This window comes from Ranitomeya variabilis, chromosome 2, assembly GCF_051348905.1.
Source record: "Ranitomeya variabilis isolate aRanVar5 chromosome 2, aRanVar5.hap1, whole genome shotgun sequence".
Taxonomy (NCBI): Eukaryota; Metazoa; Chordata; class Amphibia; order Anura; family Dendrobatidae; genus Ranitomeya; species Ranitomeya variabilis.
In genome coordinates this window covers 467,617,586-467,633,203 of record NC_135233.1, presented here as the reverse complement: position 1 = coordinate 467,633,203, position 15,618 = coordinate 467,617,586, and the positions used below count along the sequence as shown (strand labels likewise).

The window sequence follows — 15,618 nt, the reverse complement described above, 5'->3', positions numbered from 1 at the left end:
CGTTTTGAAAACTGATCCATGTGTCCGATCCGTAAGGGCTGTCCCACACGTCCAGATAATTCCGGTACCGGAAAAAAATCGGTACCGGAGTTATCCGTGTCCGTGTGCCCGTGAGCTCACGTAGGCCATACGTGCGGCACACGTGTGCCGAGTGGGTACCACACGGAGCGTGTGGTACCCACGCGTGTGGTACACTGCATCGTGCTGAAGCCGCCATTCATATCTTCTGTGCAGCAGCGTTTGCTGCATAGAAGATATGAATAATAGTGTTTAAAAGAAAGATCTATCTGTCCGCCGCCCTCCCACCCCCTGTGCGCACCCCCCCCCCCCCCCCCCCGCTGTTCTGAAAATACTCACCCGCTCCCTCGTTGGCTGTCGCTGCTTCCTGGTCTGGCCCCATCTTCTCCTGTATGCGGTCACGTGGGGTCGCTCATTTACAGTCATGAATAGGCGGCTCCACCCCTATAGGTGGCTCCACCCCACGTGACCGCATACAGTAGAAGGGGCGGCCAGACCAGGAAGCAGCGACAGCCAACGAGGGAAGCGAGTGAGTATTTTCAGAACAGCGGGGGGGGGGGGGCACAGGGGGTGGGAGGGCGGGGGACAGATAGATGTTTATTTTAAACACTATTATTCATATCTTCTATGCAGCAAACGCTGCTGCAGGGAAGATATGAATCGCGGCTTCAGCACCATGTGGGGGGGACAGCGCTTACTGTAGCGCTGTCTCCTGCACGCCACACGGACTGCACACGGAAAAGGTCCGTGTGTGGTCCGTGTTTTTCACGGACCCATTGACTTTAATGGGTCCGTGTAATACGTGCGCTCCCACGAACACTGACATGTCTCCGTGTTTGGCACATGGAGACACGGTCCGCAAAAAATCAATGGCATCTGCACAGATGCATTGATTTTTATGGGTCTACGTGTGTCAGTGGCTCCGGTACGTGAGGAAACTGTCACCTCACGTACCGGAGCCACTGACGTGTGAAACCGGCCTAAGACTGAGTATGTATGCCCTATTCTCGTCCGTTTTGAGGATCTGATTCGGCCATTGCAAGGGGTATGTGCACATGGCGTATTTTAGATGCCAGCCTACCCTCTGAGTTTTCAAAGCAGAAGATACTTTAGGAAAAATACAGTTTTCTTAAAGCATCTTCTTTGTCGCCTTTTTTTTTTTTTATATATATATTATTTATTTTTTAACCTTGTTTAGCTTCCAAGTGGAAGCCGCCTAAAGAATGGTCAGGTCACTTGTTTTATATGCATCATGGCTTCCAAAGCCTGAAGTGGTAAAAAAAAATAAATAATATATATATTTTTTTTAATTTCTTTTTTTCCTTAACATTTTTTAATCTCTTTCCAGCGGAATCTGCCTGAAAGACGTGCGTGCACACCCTATGTTGTCCTCTGTGCGGCATATGCTGAAGTAACATTAGTCCTGTTTTAGATTTTGACCTTTGTTCCCGGGGTTTTTGGCAAAAATTTATACCCCTTTCCACATTAAAAATGACATGCAGGCATAGCTGGGGGTGTATGATTATGGTGGTCTTGGTAGGGAACTGAGCATTTGCCTGGCAGCTATTGCATTTGTATAGAGGGGAGCCAAACTTTATTGGATTAGTCTGGACATTTAGTATCCTTGTACCTCACTTGCTGAAATCGCACACATTTAATTATCATGGATTTCCAGAGTGATGGAGTTGAATGACAACCAGATTTTGCATGTGAGAGCTTCTTTTTATGCCAAGATCACCATCTGCCACAGGTTTTTAGTATAATGTGGCTAGTTCTACTCATAAAGGAGCCAAAAAGTCAGGATTATCATGTTATTGCCAAAAAGGGAAACCGTATATTTTCAGATTGGAGGTGATACCAGCGACATGAATCAGAACTGGGACACTGCAAGGTAGAGATTCTGCCCATTCTGTGTTATGGGAGTATACAGAGGATATTTAATGGATGGTGCCCTTGAATGACTGTAGTATCTTCTGCTCACAAACAAGTGCAGCACTGAGAAATTCTGCACCTCTTCTTCAGTCTTTAATGATGGATTTGTTTTTCAGATTTAGAAAGTGATCTTTTTCTTAGTGTTTTTTTTCCTTCAGAAACTGCACATATCATGCCCATGGGCTGCAGTTGGTACTGCGGTTCTGCTTTACACTCGTACAGCCTTTGGACACATATCACACTATTTGTGGAGGGAAAAATGAATTATTTTCCATCTAAGGCATCTTTTACACTTGGCGTGTTTTTGCGGCAGAGCGTGAAAATTACAGCAATGCGGCCCGCAAAAAACAAGGCATATGTAAAAGAAGCCTAAGGCTATTTGCTCACCGGGTCTTTCTGCAGAATTTTTGCATCAGAAACTGAGCAAAAACTCTTCCCTTCTCCAAGATCCTATCCTAATATGAAGTAAGTGTAATAATATTAGCAAATACCTCCAATTAGAAATGTAGTATAGTTCTTCTGATTCGCTATATCACTTACTTCATGTGCAGATCATTGCAGTAGCTTGGCTATCCATGGTTATGACCACTGTCACTATGTGAGTGGCCGTAACCATGGATTTCTAAGCTATCGCAATGCCCTGCACTTGGGGTAAATGACATAGTCAATCAGAAGAACTGTACTACATTTCTAATTAGTCATTTGCTAATATTATTATTGTTGCACCTACAGCGTATTGTGCACATAGCCAAAGAGATGCCAAATCTATACGAAGGGCTTGTATTTCTTTTAGGCTGCATCCAGAGAATCGTGTGCCATGATTCAGACTGTATGTCAGACTCAGCAGCCCCATAGGGGATATATTTTGTCAAGTTTTGGTCTGTAGACCTATGGCCAATCCATGCATCGCGGTCCGTACTTGGACAACGAAAAGTGGAATTGTGAATCCAGCTTTATTGGCATCACTATTATAGCCATTAAATTGGCACCGACAATAAATTAGCAAAATGAATTTCTGTAATTATGATGGTCGTAAATACACTGACTCTTTAAAGGAGTTTTCCTATGAAAGAATAGGTGATAATTATCTGAATGCGGAGGCTGCACTGATCTTAAACGGTGGCCCCCCAATTCCCTATTTCCCCTCACTGCGGTCAGGATTGATCTTGGCCTTGGATGAACACGGTCCATCCTTTCAATGTCTATGACATGGGGGAATACAACGTTAATCTATCTCCGTCAGTCCCTAATGACGGCATTTCGACGAGTGCACAATTTATGAATGTGCAATTGTAAGAATGTTCATTCTCAATTATCCACAGGTGTAAACAGATTGACAATCACCTGATAAATATTTTATTCTGGGTAAAAAAAAAAAAAACACTTTTCAGCAGCACATTGCTCTGCTGATAACGTGACACTGTCTGGGAGTGATTGGTCTGTTCACGTCCTTGTTTGTCAGGCCGGCAAATAACTAGTCATATAGTCGATCGATTCTCGTTAAGGTGCATTTTTGGCTAGGAAACTGCACAACTAAGTGTGTATTCTTAACCATGAATGGAGGAACAGCTGTCCTCATATCCATGCCACTCTATTCTGTCCCAGCCACAGTGAGGATGAGTGGGGGTTTGGGATCCCCTTTGTTGTGCTCGATGTGGTCACCTATCCTCTTAATAGGTGATAAATGTCTTTCCTAGGAAAACCCTGAAGGTTAAACAGTGAGAGCAGCGCCAGGCAAGTCCTGTAGGTCTGTAGTAGCTTTACAGCGCGTCTCCTGTAATGGGATTCTCTGCTACTTTATATTAGCCACAATGTTGTGAATCAACGAGCTTTAAGAGGCTTTAGCGGGGGAGATTTGCAGTTTATATCTTAAAAAGACCTTTAAAGGGATTTAGTGCTCCAAGAGACAAAGAAATCTGTTTTATAAGCTTATGTGCAGACAGCCAAATAAATGCAACGCTTCAGTCAAATATGGCATTACTGGTACTCAACATGTTAAACGTAAAGGGAATGTATCACCTGTATTTTTCTGGTTTGCTAATTTAAACCAGATAGCGAAACTTTTTTTTTTTCTAGTTTTTTTAATTTATTTATGTTTTATTTCGTGATTATGAGAAGTGGCCATCTTGCTGGGGTTACTGCTCAGCTTTCATATATATACTTTACAGCCATCGCATGAATAATCCTTTAAGCATGGTTCAAGGGGAGATTTACAGACTACCGCAAGGGAGGAAAGTTGTATCCATCACGTATTGTGAATGGTCTGATACATACATACATACGTGTATATGCATATAATATATAGATATATATTATAGAAGTTGTGTGCCTTGAAAAAGTATTCATACCCCGTGAACTCTTCCACATTTTTTTTCGCGTCACACTCAGATATTTAAATGTATTTTATTGTGATTTTATGTGCTATACCAACACAAAGTAGCAAGTATTTGTGAAGTGTAAAGGAAATTATACATGGTTTACTGATTTATTTTAAATCATATATATTAAATATATATATAAATCTGAAAATTGTGACCTGTATTTGTATTCGGGTTCCCATCACAAAGACCAAGAAACACACCAGACAGGTCAGGGATAAAGTTGCAGAGGAGAGTAAAGCATGGAATGAATTTTACAACTTGACTATTAATTTAGTTATTCGTAAAAAAAAAAAGCTAAAATATGTAATCGTTCAAAAGTGAATCTTGTATATTGATGTGAAAAAAAAAAAATAGATAGTAGTATAGCCAAAGGTACATTTCAAAACCGAGAACTGACTAGATGAATGCTGAGCACCGCCTGGAGCATGGAGCGTATTGTAAGCATGTGTCCAGTATTTAGGATCTCTAGCAGGTCATCAGCTGGCTCTTTTTCCCCCCCTGTGCATCTCCTAATTTCTTGGGAAGTCTCCCCTCCTCCATATCCTCCTCTACATTCCCTACAGTAGAGTGACTGCATGGAGATCAACCTTGAATAACTTTTCTCCTCTCCTCCCTCCTACCCGTCTCTGCTGCTTCATTCTTTGCAATTAGCTCCGTATCTATCTGGTTATAAGAGCTATGGAAACGCACGCCCAGCCCCTATCCGTCATATATCTTGCTCAGGCTTGTCTTTCATCCGGCTTTACCTGAGTCACTGATCGCCCTTGAATTGTTGTGTTTCTTACCGGCTGATGGAAAATCTAATCTGAGGCATGAAAATAGATTTTTCTTTTGTTTTTTTTGTTCCTTATAATTTTTCTTACATAATTTTGTATCATATTTTAGCCCATTTTCTATTTTATGACTGATAGTTTTTGTTTTACTATCGTGCAATTAAATTAAACATTAGGAATATTTAGGGTACTTTCCCATAGGACCTTTCCACTGCTGATTTATCTGATGTGAACTCCACAGTGATGAATACCACTGCAGATGATGTGAGGAAAAGTCCAGATTTTAAAATCACGGCATTGGTAAATTTATGTTATGCATTTTCCCTGCAGAGTGTGAATGAGATTTCTTTTAGACCAGATTTTCAGCATTCAAAGATTTGCTTAATAGCAGTGACTGGATCACAGAAAACATTATACAGAATACAGTTTTCTAGGCATGCTCCGTCATCTGTGCAGAGGTCACTGTACAGGCAGGGGGAGGACGTGAGCTGCAACAATTACCCATTGTGAATGATGTGATCCTGTGTTATATATATATAGATAGATAGATAGATAGATAGATAGATATACATACATATATATAGTGTTGCCTTTCATTGTAATAATATCTGTGATTAATGAGACCACTGAAAAGTGACCGCCACAGAACTGTGACTATTAAGATTTTTTTTAAATTGATATGAAAAATAAAAATATAGCACATAAAATCTTAATTTAATCAATGGGTAGTTTTCTAATTACCCACTCCCTTTAACTGTATCAAGACTAGAGATGAGCGAATTTGCTCGGGTTCCCTCTTATTCAGCAAGCTGCAGAGGGAACCCGGCTTCCTGGATCGCGCTGGCCCATCAGTTGATCGTCACCGACGCAGCTGTGTCACAGTCACGACACATGCAAATTCGCTCATCTCTAATCAAGACATGTCCTACATCTGTTTTAATTTTTTTTCTTTATTACCTTGGGTCGAAAAATGGTCATGGTTATTATCAGTGCTGTGGAAGTCGGTAAGGCAAAACTCCAACACCGACTCGGACTCCGACTCCACCAAAATGGGCTCCGACTGCACGACTCCGACTCCACAGCCCTGCCAGGGTTGTGGAGTCGCTAAGCCAAACTTCCGACTCTTCAATTTCCATGACTCCGACTCCGCCAAAGTGGGCTCCGACTCCGCCAAAGTGGGCTCCGACTCCACCAAAGTGGGCTCCGACTCCACCAAAGTGGGCTCCGACTCCACCAAAGTGGGCTCCGACTCCACCAAAGTGGGCTCCGACTCCACCAAAGTGGGCTCCGACTCCACCAAAGTGGGCTCCGACTCCACCAAAGTGGGCTCCGACTCCACCAAAGTGGGCTCCGACTCCACCAAAGTGGGCTCCGACTCCACCAAAGTGGGCTCCGACTCCACCAAAGTGGGCTCCGACTCCACCAAAGTGGGCTCCGACTCCACCAAAGTGGGCTCCGACTCCACCAAAGTGGGCTCCGACTCCACCAAAGTGGGCTCCGACTCCTACTCTCTGACTCCGATTCCACAGCCCTGATTATTATAGTTTACAACATAGCACCTAAAATGTTTCATACAAGGAGATCTCACGCCTATATTGCTTTCTGGCTTCCTAGTTTTTGCATTTGATAACATATCATCTAAAAGAATCACTGAAAATCCATTTTCTTTTTATAATTTTGTGAGGGGGGTTTCAACATTCTGTGGGGTTAAAAGTTTTTAATTGATTTATTAAAGGGCTTGACCCCCTACCCCCATAATTATCTACTGCATTTGTCTGTTAGAATATGCAAAATAAAACAATATTTTTACTCGTAATAGCTAAAACTAACATTGCTGCTGTACACATTAAAGCTCGTTGGTGTTTGAGTCTCTGAGATCATCTAAGACCTTATTCACATGTCTGTTTTTCAAGTACAAGTGCTCTCTGCATTTTTCACCTGTGATGGTCTATGGGGCTGTTTACATCTCAGTGACTTTTTTTTGTGAACCGATTAGCCCATGCAAAATCGCAGTGACGTACAAATCCAATATTGGTCCGAGTGTCAGATGAAATGAAATCTACGGGTCCTTGAAAAAAATCGCACCACATTCAGATGCTGTCCATGTGCTGTCTTTTTTTTTTTTTTTTTTTTTCTTAAGAGAAACTTTTTTTTTTTTTTTCTTCTCATCTTTGGAAAAAACTGATGAAACTGTGACAAAATTCTGATGAAAATTGGTCCGTTTTTCTCGTAACTGTGTTTAAGTTCAGTTATTTCTTTTATGTAAATACCTGTAAAAAATTGTATCTGTCTGCCTAAAAGCTCTCCATTGTAGTATTGTGTTTCAAAGTGACTCAAACGTTTTCTTATAAACTTTTTCAGCCTGTGTTGGGTCACGGCGACTCAAAGACAAGTAGTGGGGGCGGCAATAGCAAACCCAATATGCTGAGATGTCGCACCTCCATTCCAACCTCTGCAGATGAGCAGCCACATATAGGGAACTACCGTCTTCTGAAAACCATTGGCAAGGGCAATTTTGCCAAGGTCAAGCTAGCTCGGCATGTGTTAACTGGGAAAGAGGTAAGAATGTTTTGGTTCTAATTTGGTAGGATCTCAAAATCGGTCTCATTAATATGTGTATTTATATTTAATTTTTTAAAAATCTTTTAACTTTTGTTTTTCATCTGGATCCTGACAGTTGATACATGTAGCCTGATCCACGGGCAGCATGATCTCTGCCACTTATGTATTACACTGAACCGCTGCAACATTTTAGAGAAAAACATACTTTAAAAGCCAACAGGGACCAAGCCAGGCAGGAGTCTAGTCGGACAGACTACTCACAGGCAACGTCTCCCTGCCCACTGCCAGTATCGGACAGACTTCTCACAGGCAACGTCTCCCTGCCCACTGCCAGTGTCGGACAGACTACTCACAGGCAACGTCTCCCTGCCCACTGCCAGTGTCGGACAGACTACTCGCAGGCAACGTCTCCCTGCCCACTGCCAGTTTCGGACAGACTACTCACAGGCAACGTCTCCCTGCCCACTGCCAGTGTCGGACAGACTACTCACAGGCAACGTCTCCCTGCCCACTGCCAGTGTCGGACAGACTACTCACAGGCAACGTCTCCCTGCCCACTGCCAGTGTCGGACAGACTACTCACAGGCAACGTCTCCCTGCCCACTGCCAGTGTCGGACAGGCAACGTCTCCCTGCCCACTGCCAGTGTCTGACTGGTCTCTATCCGTACATGCAGGCAGAGACTCACCACTCCATTGCAACAGGCCTGTCCGACTAGTCTCCTGTGTGGCTCCATCTCGGGCGACTTTTAAAGTATGTTTTATAATGGATCCACCTTAGTTGTCACAGATCCTGGAAACCAAGAGTAAATTTCACTGTACATTTCTTGTTTGCTGTTGGTAACACTCTGGCCATTGTGTCCATAAACTCTTGTGAGCATACATTTTGAAGCAGGGTGTTGTTTGCACTTTTCAGAATAAATGTATGCTAAAAAAAAGGATTACCATGAGGCTTATAGAAATGGTTTTTGGCAGCCTTTCAGACAAATTTAGCTGTACTGTCAAGTAGTTGCATACAGTCATGAGACCAACTAAGTATATCTCCTTTTTATTTTATGGTTTTACGTAAAAGAACATAATGGAAAAAAAAAAATCAGGCCCTTTGAAGATCTATAAATTGTGTTAATGCAACCTCAGGTGAACAACAATACACGGCAAATGTCTTTATTTGACAAAACTCATGTCAAAATGCAGAGACCGTGTGTGTGAAAAATTAAAAGGGTAAGCCTTTGCGTTATGGGCCCCATTGAATATCCGGGCTTCGTTGGCGGTCAGTCATAGTCCACACTCTTAGTCTTAATCATAAATAATGCTGCATTCAAATGATGGTATTGCATGATTGCCAAACACTGACAACGCTAATTATTGTGTTGTCTGATGCCTTAAAAGGGTATTCTGGAAAGTAGAAGTTATGGCTAGTGATGAGCGAACGCGCTCGGATAAGGTGTTATCTGAGCATGCTCGTGTGCTAACCAAGTGTCTTCGTTGTGCTTGAACAATATGTTCCAGTCTCCACGGCTGAACGTCTCATGGCTGTTCGACAGCGGCAACACATGCAGGGATTGCCCAACAAACAGATAATCCCTGCATGTGTTGCAGTGGTCAAACAGCTGCGGGGACTATAAATTTGCCGACAGGTCAGTTTTATCAATGTGTGTCTCAATTTCTTGTGTTTTGCTTTTAGGTTGCTGTAAAAATTATAGACAAGACACAACTAAATTCTTCTAGTTTGCAAAAGGTATGTATGAAAAAGAGGGGGTCTTTGCTATATTTATTTTTTATTTTTTTGTTGTGGGATTCCATCTATACAACCCATTTTAGACTGCACAGAGAATATTTGGCACTCTTCTCTAGCGACTTGTGCTTTTTAGCAATGCTAGTAAGTTTCCAATGTTGTTATGTGAATTCTGCTCCAAGCAAAACTTATCGTTCTCTTGTTATTGGCAGGTTTTATAGCAGTTTTATTGTTGATCATTTCCTGCATTTGCACTGATCAATTATTACGCTGATTACTTTAATGCCAGAAAATAACGATTGTAATTGAGCAGCGCGACCAACCATAAAACATATTTCTAGCTACTCCTTTATAAGGCTCACTTTCTGGAATGTTGATACTACTAGTCTTTTGCGCGGATAGCAAATGATGCATCAGTTTTATTAAGAAGCGGACTGAGTGAATAGTCTCCGGTCTCCTGAGAATAATGGCCGTCCTCCCATAGGAAGATGGAGCAGAAGTTCAGTCTGACCTGGAATTCTCCTTTTCAGCAGACTCTTCTCAGTGCTGACATCCCCAGCCTCCGCCTGCCTGCTTCATAGAGGAGATGGTGTACATGTCTTATACAAGGTGACAGCACGGTGTCTGGAGGTGGTTTTCAGAAGCGGCAGGCTGAAAAATGATGTTGACATTATACCTTTATGCTACGTTTTTTTTTTACAATTTTCAAAGACCTATAATGCCATGGCTGAATATGGCTTCTATAATGCCTGAACGAGGATTTTTACATAAAACACGTTGTGTTATTAACAATTGTATTCAGTCTTCGGTATCAAATCTGGGTCTAGATATATAGTCCTGAGAATGAAGGATCACTTGGGTGTAACCTGCCCCTTCTAGAGTGCTGTCCTACCCTTTTTACTATCTTGGGTATATTTTTTTACTCTGGCTACAGGAAGACTAAAAGATACACATCTTAATGACCTGATTCATTAAGACTAGCATTGTGCTCGTCGGTCTTAATTATGGAATAAGATGCTCCTAAGTCATAAAGAGTTGCACGCCACTTAATGATTTAGACACATCTTATCAGTGTCGTACGCCTCCATATGTCTCGTCAGAAATGTTACTCCAGTCAGGGACTGGAGTAACTTTTCTGGCAAAATTTGATGACTTTGCCCCAGCTCTGCCCACCTTGGCAGAGCTGGCAGAAATTAGCGTGCAAATGCCAAGAATTGCCATATTTTAATTTTTTGGGGGCAACTTCATGTTGTGCAAAAAAAATTGCAACATTTGAAGGCATTTCATGACTGTGTTCTGGAGAAAATACATTCATGTACAGTTGTACACAGTCATGAAATGCCTTCAAATGTATATATTTTTTTCTTTAAGTTATGCAAAAAAATGTTTGTATCTGGCCTTTAAAATCTTGTCTTCAGCTTGTTTTAACTTTTGGTTGGATCCTTTTTCGTTGTGTGAATCTATGCGATATAAGGAATTGACGAGGTTTCTCCTCCTGGATCCACCACTGATTAGCTGATTCCAGTAGCCTTTATTTTTTCGCTGATTCCTATATCGCCATGTTGTACATATAGTAGCGGGTGTGCTGGGTTTTGCAACTTTTGTCCCATTAAATTAAAATACCCAACTCATCCATTGCTAAATGTACATCTTCTGTTGTATGGAGCAGTGTAATCAATTAAGGAGTCACTTGGCTTCATAAAGTAGATCCACGGTGACCTCAAGAGTCTAAACTGATAGGCCGTCAATCCAGAGAACCACTTTGTTTACTAGTGATGAGCGAACGTGCTGGGATAAGGTGTTATCTGAGCATGCTCATGTGCTAACCAAGTGTCTTTGGCGTGCTCGAAAAATCTGTTTGAGTCCCCACGGCTGTTCGATAATCCATGCATGTATTGCAGCTGTCAAACAGCCGCCACGACTCGAACATATTTTCCGAGCATGCCGAAGTCACTCGGTTAGCACCCAAGCATGCTCAGATAACACCTTATCCCAGCATGTTCGCTCATCACTGCTGTTTATACATGCTCATTTATGGTCTTAAATTTAGACTCTGAATACTGACTGATCTTTGTGACTGATCTTACTCAGCTGCTCAATCTTCTTTCTTTTCTTTTTTTCTCCTTCTTTTCCTTTAACAGCTCTTCAGAGAAGTACGAATAATGAAGGTTCTGAATCATCCAAACATAGGTACAAGGGTTTTTACATTGTAATTGCTTAATATGAATACCATGTACTGTAATCTGAATTGATATTCTAAAAATATATATACGTATATATATGTATTTGGTGATTTCATTGCAGCAAATGTGTTGTGTAAATCATCCAGCTGCCCATAAAAAGACATGTCTGTGGGATTTATTATCTGGATCCTGACATTATCATTTTTTTATTTTTATTGGAGCTATGTATCTGTCCACCTTGTCAGGATCGCTGAATGATAAAACAATGGAATGAGAGCAGCTGTATGCGGCAATAGACAGCACTGTAATTTAGCGAGTCAGTTTTATTTTTCTGTTCTAAAGACCTAACACTCCTGACAAGTCTAGTTTTGTGTGGGAAAACCCTTTTTACACATGAGAATGTGTGAATTTCCCTTGGCTTAGGGAAATCTTTTATTTGCTTGGTGTTAACCCTTTCTTCTTTTTGCTTTTATTTCAGTAAAATTATTTGAAGTTATAGAGACAGAGAAGACGTTGTACCTTGTCATGGAATATGCCAGCGGAGGTTTGTATTTCATTTGTCTGATATAATTCCTATTCATTGTATGGGAAATGGCTTCTGCAAACAGCATACCCTATAACACTAGGATCGTTATGCTGGCCCTGATTACTGTTCTATCAACCCAGCTCAGGTAAGCAAAGGGGCAAAGGTTTTTTTTGTCATTAGCCCAAAAATTCACATGCCTTTTATCACGGCACTTCTCATTCTTAAGGCGCAGTCATATAAATCGGACCGCAGTGCACGGACTGGCCAGTGGATCGGACCACAGTGCACGGACTGGCCAGTGGATCGGACCGCAGTGCACGGACTGGCCGACTGCTCTCCTGACCCAAGCCTGACAGCCTCATATATTTATATGCAGCTGTCACGCTCGGGTCAGGAGAGCCGCCGGCCAGTCCGTGCACTGTGGGGCGATCCACCGGCCAGTCCGTGCACTGTGGTCCGATTTATACAGCTCTCTGACTGTTCGTTTAGTCCGTGGACTGTGGTCCGATTTATACAGCTCTCTGACCTCTCGTTTATGTAGTATCCCTGTCTGTACTGCGATATAGAACTAAAATATTATGTAATCTCCCCGAACATGCCTGCGTTTGGGTGGTTTTCAGGAAACCTGTAATGTTATTGATGACGTCACAGGAATTCCTTTTGTCCAGAAGGGTCTAGAGGGCATGATGAGAAAATATGTTCCTAGTCACTGATCTGAAATAACTATTTATTTTTTTTTTTACTATTACATCACAATTAGTGATTTCTTGCTGTTTTTTTTTATTTATTTATTTTTTGTACTGCCAGGATGATTTTTACAAATCACTTGAATTATGAAAAAATATCATTATTTAAAATCCTATATTTAATTCTATATACATTTCCTAAAAGTAGTGCCCTGTCACGTTTTAAAAAGGCGACTTCATGCAGTTTTACGTAGACATATAAAGTTTGTTGTTTGTTTTTTTTCTAAATACTTTATACTTCATGTATGTTTGTGCTTAAAAATCTTATCCAAAACCCTAAAGCATAGAACACCTCCAAACAATAAAAGTTGGGAAGATTCCGTGTTCATGCATGTCTTGTATGTTATGGCTGCCTTAAATTACCTCCAATCGTCCACATGCAATTAGATTGGTTGTCTTAAATTTTAAATGGACAGTTTCAATAAAATTAAAAGTTTTAAATATACTGCTTAAACACGCCGACCATACTTCCGTGGACATAGAAGGTTGGTGATACAATGATTCTGTGCTCATAGTGTATTATTGATCTTTGCAGCACATTTCCTGTTTACACAGGACGATGTGCTGCCTAGAGCGAGGAATTCTTAAACAAGCTTAAAAATCATTTCACCCAACGAACGAGTGATTTGCCTTGTGTAAAAGGCCATTTGATATGACTGAGGTCTGTCACATCTGTAGGAAATTGATCCAGCTCACCAGTCCCAATAATTGTATCATGTGTAAGCAGGTGACTGAAAGATAAATCCGCCATAAAGAATAGGAATGTTTTATTTTAGGAAAATTACAACAGATGGGGAGCGCGAGAATATCCTTCGGTGTATTTGGCTGAGTCTCACCAGTTTCATTACCTTTACGATTGGTCAGAGATCTGTTTGTTAGATGCAACTTATTTCAAGGAAATTAGAACCAATCTTCATTTATTCAGCAGAACTAAATAGAAGAGAAATGACCATGATTCAGGTGATCAGAGCCAACAAATGTCCTGATTGGGAGCAGGAGGCCGTTGTGTAGAATATTGACATGTTATAAGAAGTTGATAAATATGGTAGAAATAAAAATGTGGTAAACATTATGCTAAAATGTAGTCGTCGATTTTTAACCATAGTGGGAGTGATATTGCTTCCATGTAACTCATCCAGAAGTCTGTATGATGGGTAAGATATACCGTAAATATTAGTGATGAGCGAGTATAGTCGTTACCTGAGATTTCCTGAGCATGCGCGCTCATCACTAATAAATATATCTGGTATTTTATCTATAGACATCTCTAAATCAGATTGAGTGGATTGCAGCGTTTCTGTTTATGGCTAAACAAGCTGCAGACATCAGTGGTGATCTCTCCTTTTTGGACTAGTCTTTGCTTTAGTTTCGACATGTTGGCAGAATCTCAGCACTAGTGGGGTCCAGACTACACACCATTTATATGTTGCCCATTGGAAAGAAAATACGTTGAGCTTTCTGCAAATGAGGCTTTGTTTCCCATGTTAGATTTTTGATGCATTTTTGATGTTGCAGATTTTCTGCTGCATTTCTCTTCCGATTAGCTACAATAGGATAGTTCTGTTCTTTTATCATATTTTTGACTTTTTTTTTATTATTATTTTTTATTTTTCTTCATGTTTTATCTTAAGCTGCTTTGTTTTTAGATACTTTCTGTTTTTTGACTTTGTCAAAGCTTTATTCATACAGTCAAATGTGATCTATATGTGTATTTAGTGCATTTTCGCAGCAGAACCACACTAAAAATGCATGCTTTTTTAACAGCATATTAACAGCATATTTTTTTTTTTTTACCTCTAGTACAATTATTTGGGGAAAATCCACACACAAATTTCAGCGTACTTTCAAGAAAACTTGATTTGTTGCAGATTTCAAAAACACACTGCAGTTCAGTTTGTGGCGTAAAAGAAAAAGCACAGGGGACATGAGGTTTCTCTAAATGCCATCCACTTTGTGCAGCGAAAATAAGCAGCGTAAAATACTCACCAAAAAGTCATCTTGGGATCTTAAGCTTAGCAGCGCCAATTGAACTTGCATGGTTGATGAAACAAATTATAGTGTATTCATGTTAGATAGGTTAGCTGTTGGATTTACATTTTTTTTTTAAAGAAGGGTTTGGAGAACACCCGCTGAGTGATTACTATTGCTATCTCATTGGACTTGTTAGTCTTTTAAAGCGTAACTGCACTGTTACATAACTTTTTACATGTCATAAGGACATCAGAAGCTTTGATTAGTGCGGGGCAAGGTGCTTACCAGTTGTTTCAATATAGTGAACAAGCCTGTAGGGAACTGTCACAATCGGTGCTAAAATGTATTCTTTTTGGTTGGACTTCATTAAAAACATATACACAATAATGGCTTATGTCTTCAGTCCCATCAGGTCCTTATTTATAGCTCTTATTAAATATGTGCACTTTTCTATTTTCATTTAAATACATTGGAGCAATAAAAAGTGGGCAATAAGATTTTATCTTTTTTTTTTTTTCTTTCAAAAAGTAATCCTATGCAGAGTTGTCAAACTCGAGGCCCACCATAACATTTTATGTGGCCTGCAAGGTCAGGAAATAGAAGCAGCGGCTCTCCACTTTCTCCATTGCCAGTTGGAGCAATGTGGAACTGTGTGCTGGGGCTCAAAATGTAAGATGGCACCCACCCCTTGTGCTTACGCCATTTCCTCTGCTAAGTACAGGCTGCGTTCATGTCCACACAGGCAACACTTAGTAGAGGAGGTGACACTTGTGGGTGCCATCTTTGTCCTGAG

The 15,618-nt window shown here is 40.9% G+C and overlaps 1 protein-coding gene across 18 annotated transcripts in view; it reads left to right on the top strand.

Moving 5' to 3' along the window:
• MARK2 (microtubule affinity regulating kinase 2) overlaps positions 1–15,618 on the top strand; it is a 164,552-nt gene that overhangs the window by 94,613 nt on the left and 54,321 nt on the right. For all 18 annotated transcript variants that reach the window (XM_077287631.1, XM_077287625.1, XM_077287629.1 and 15 more), the window contains 4 exons: positions 7,466–7,663; positions 9,349–9,402; positions 11,541–11,589; positions 12,061–12,126. In XM_077287631.1, the coding sequence (XP_077143746.1) occupies positions 7,466–7,663; positions 9,349–9,402; positions 11,541–11,589; positions 12,061–12,126 (367 nt within the window). The remainder of the gene's footprint in view (positions 1–7,465; positions 7,664–9,348; positions 9,403–11,540; positions 11,590–12,060; positions 12,127–15,618) is intronic.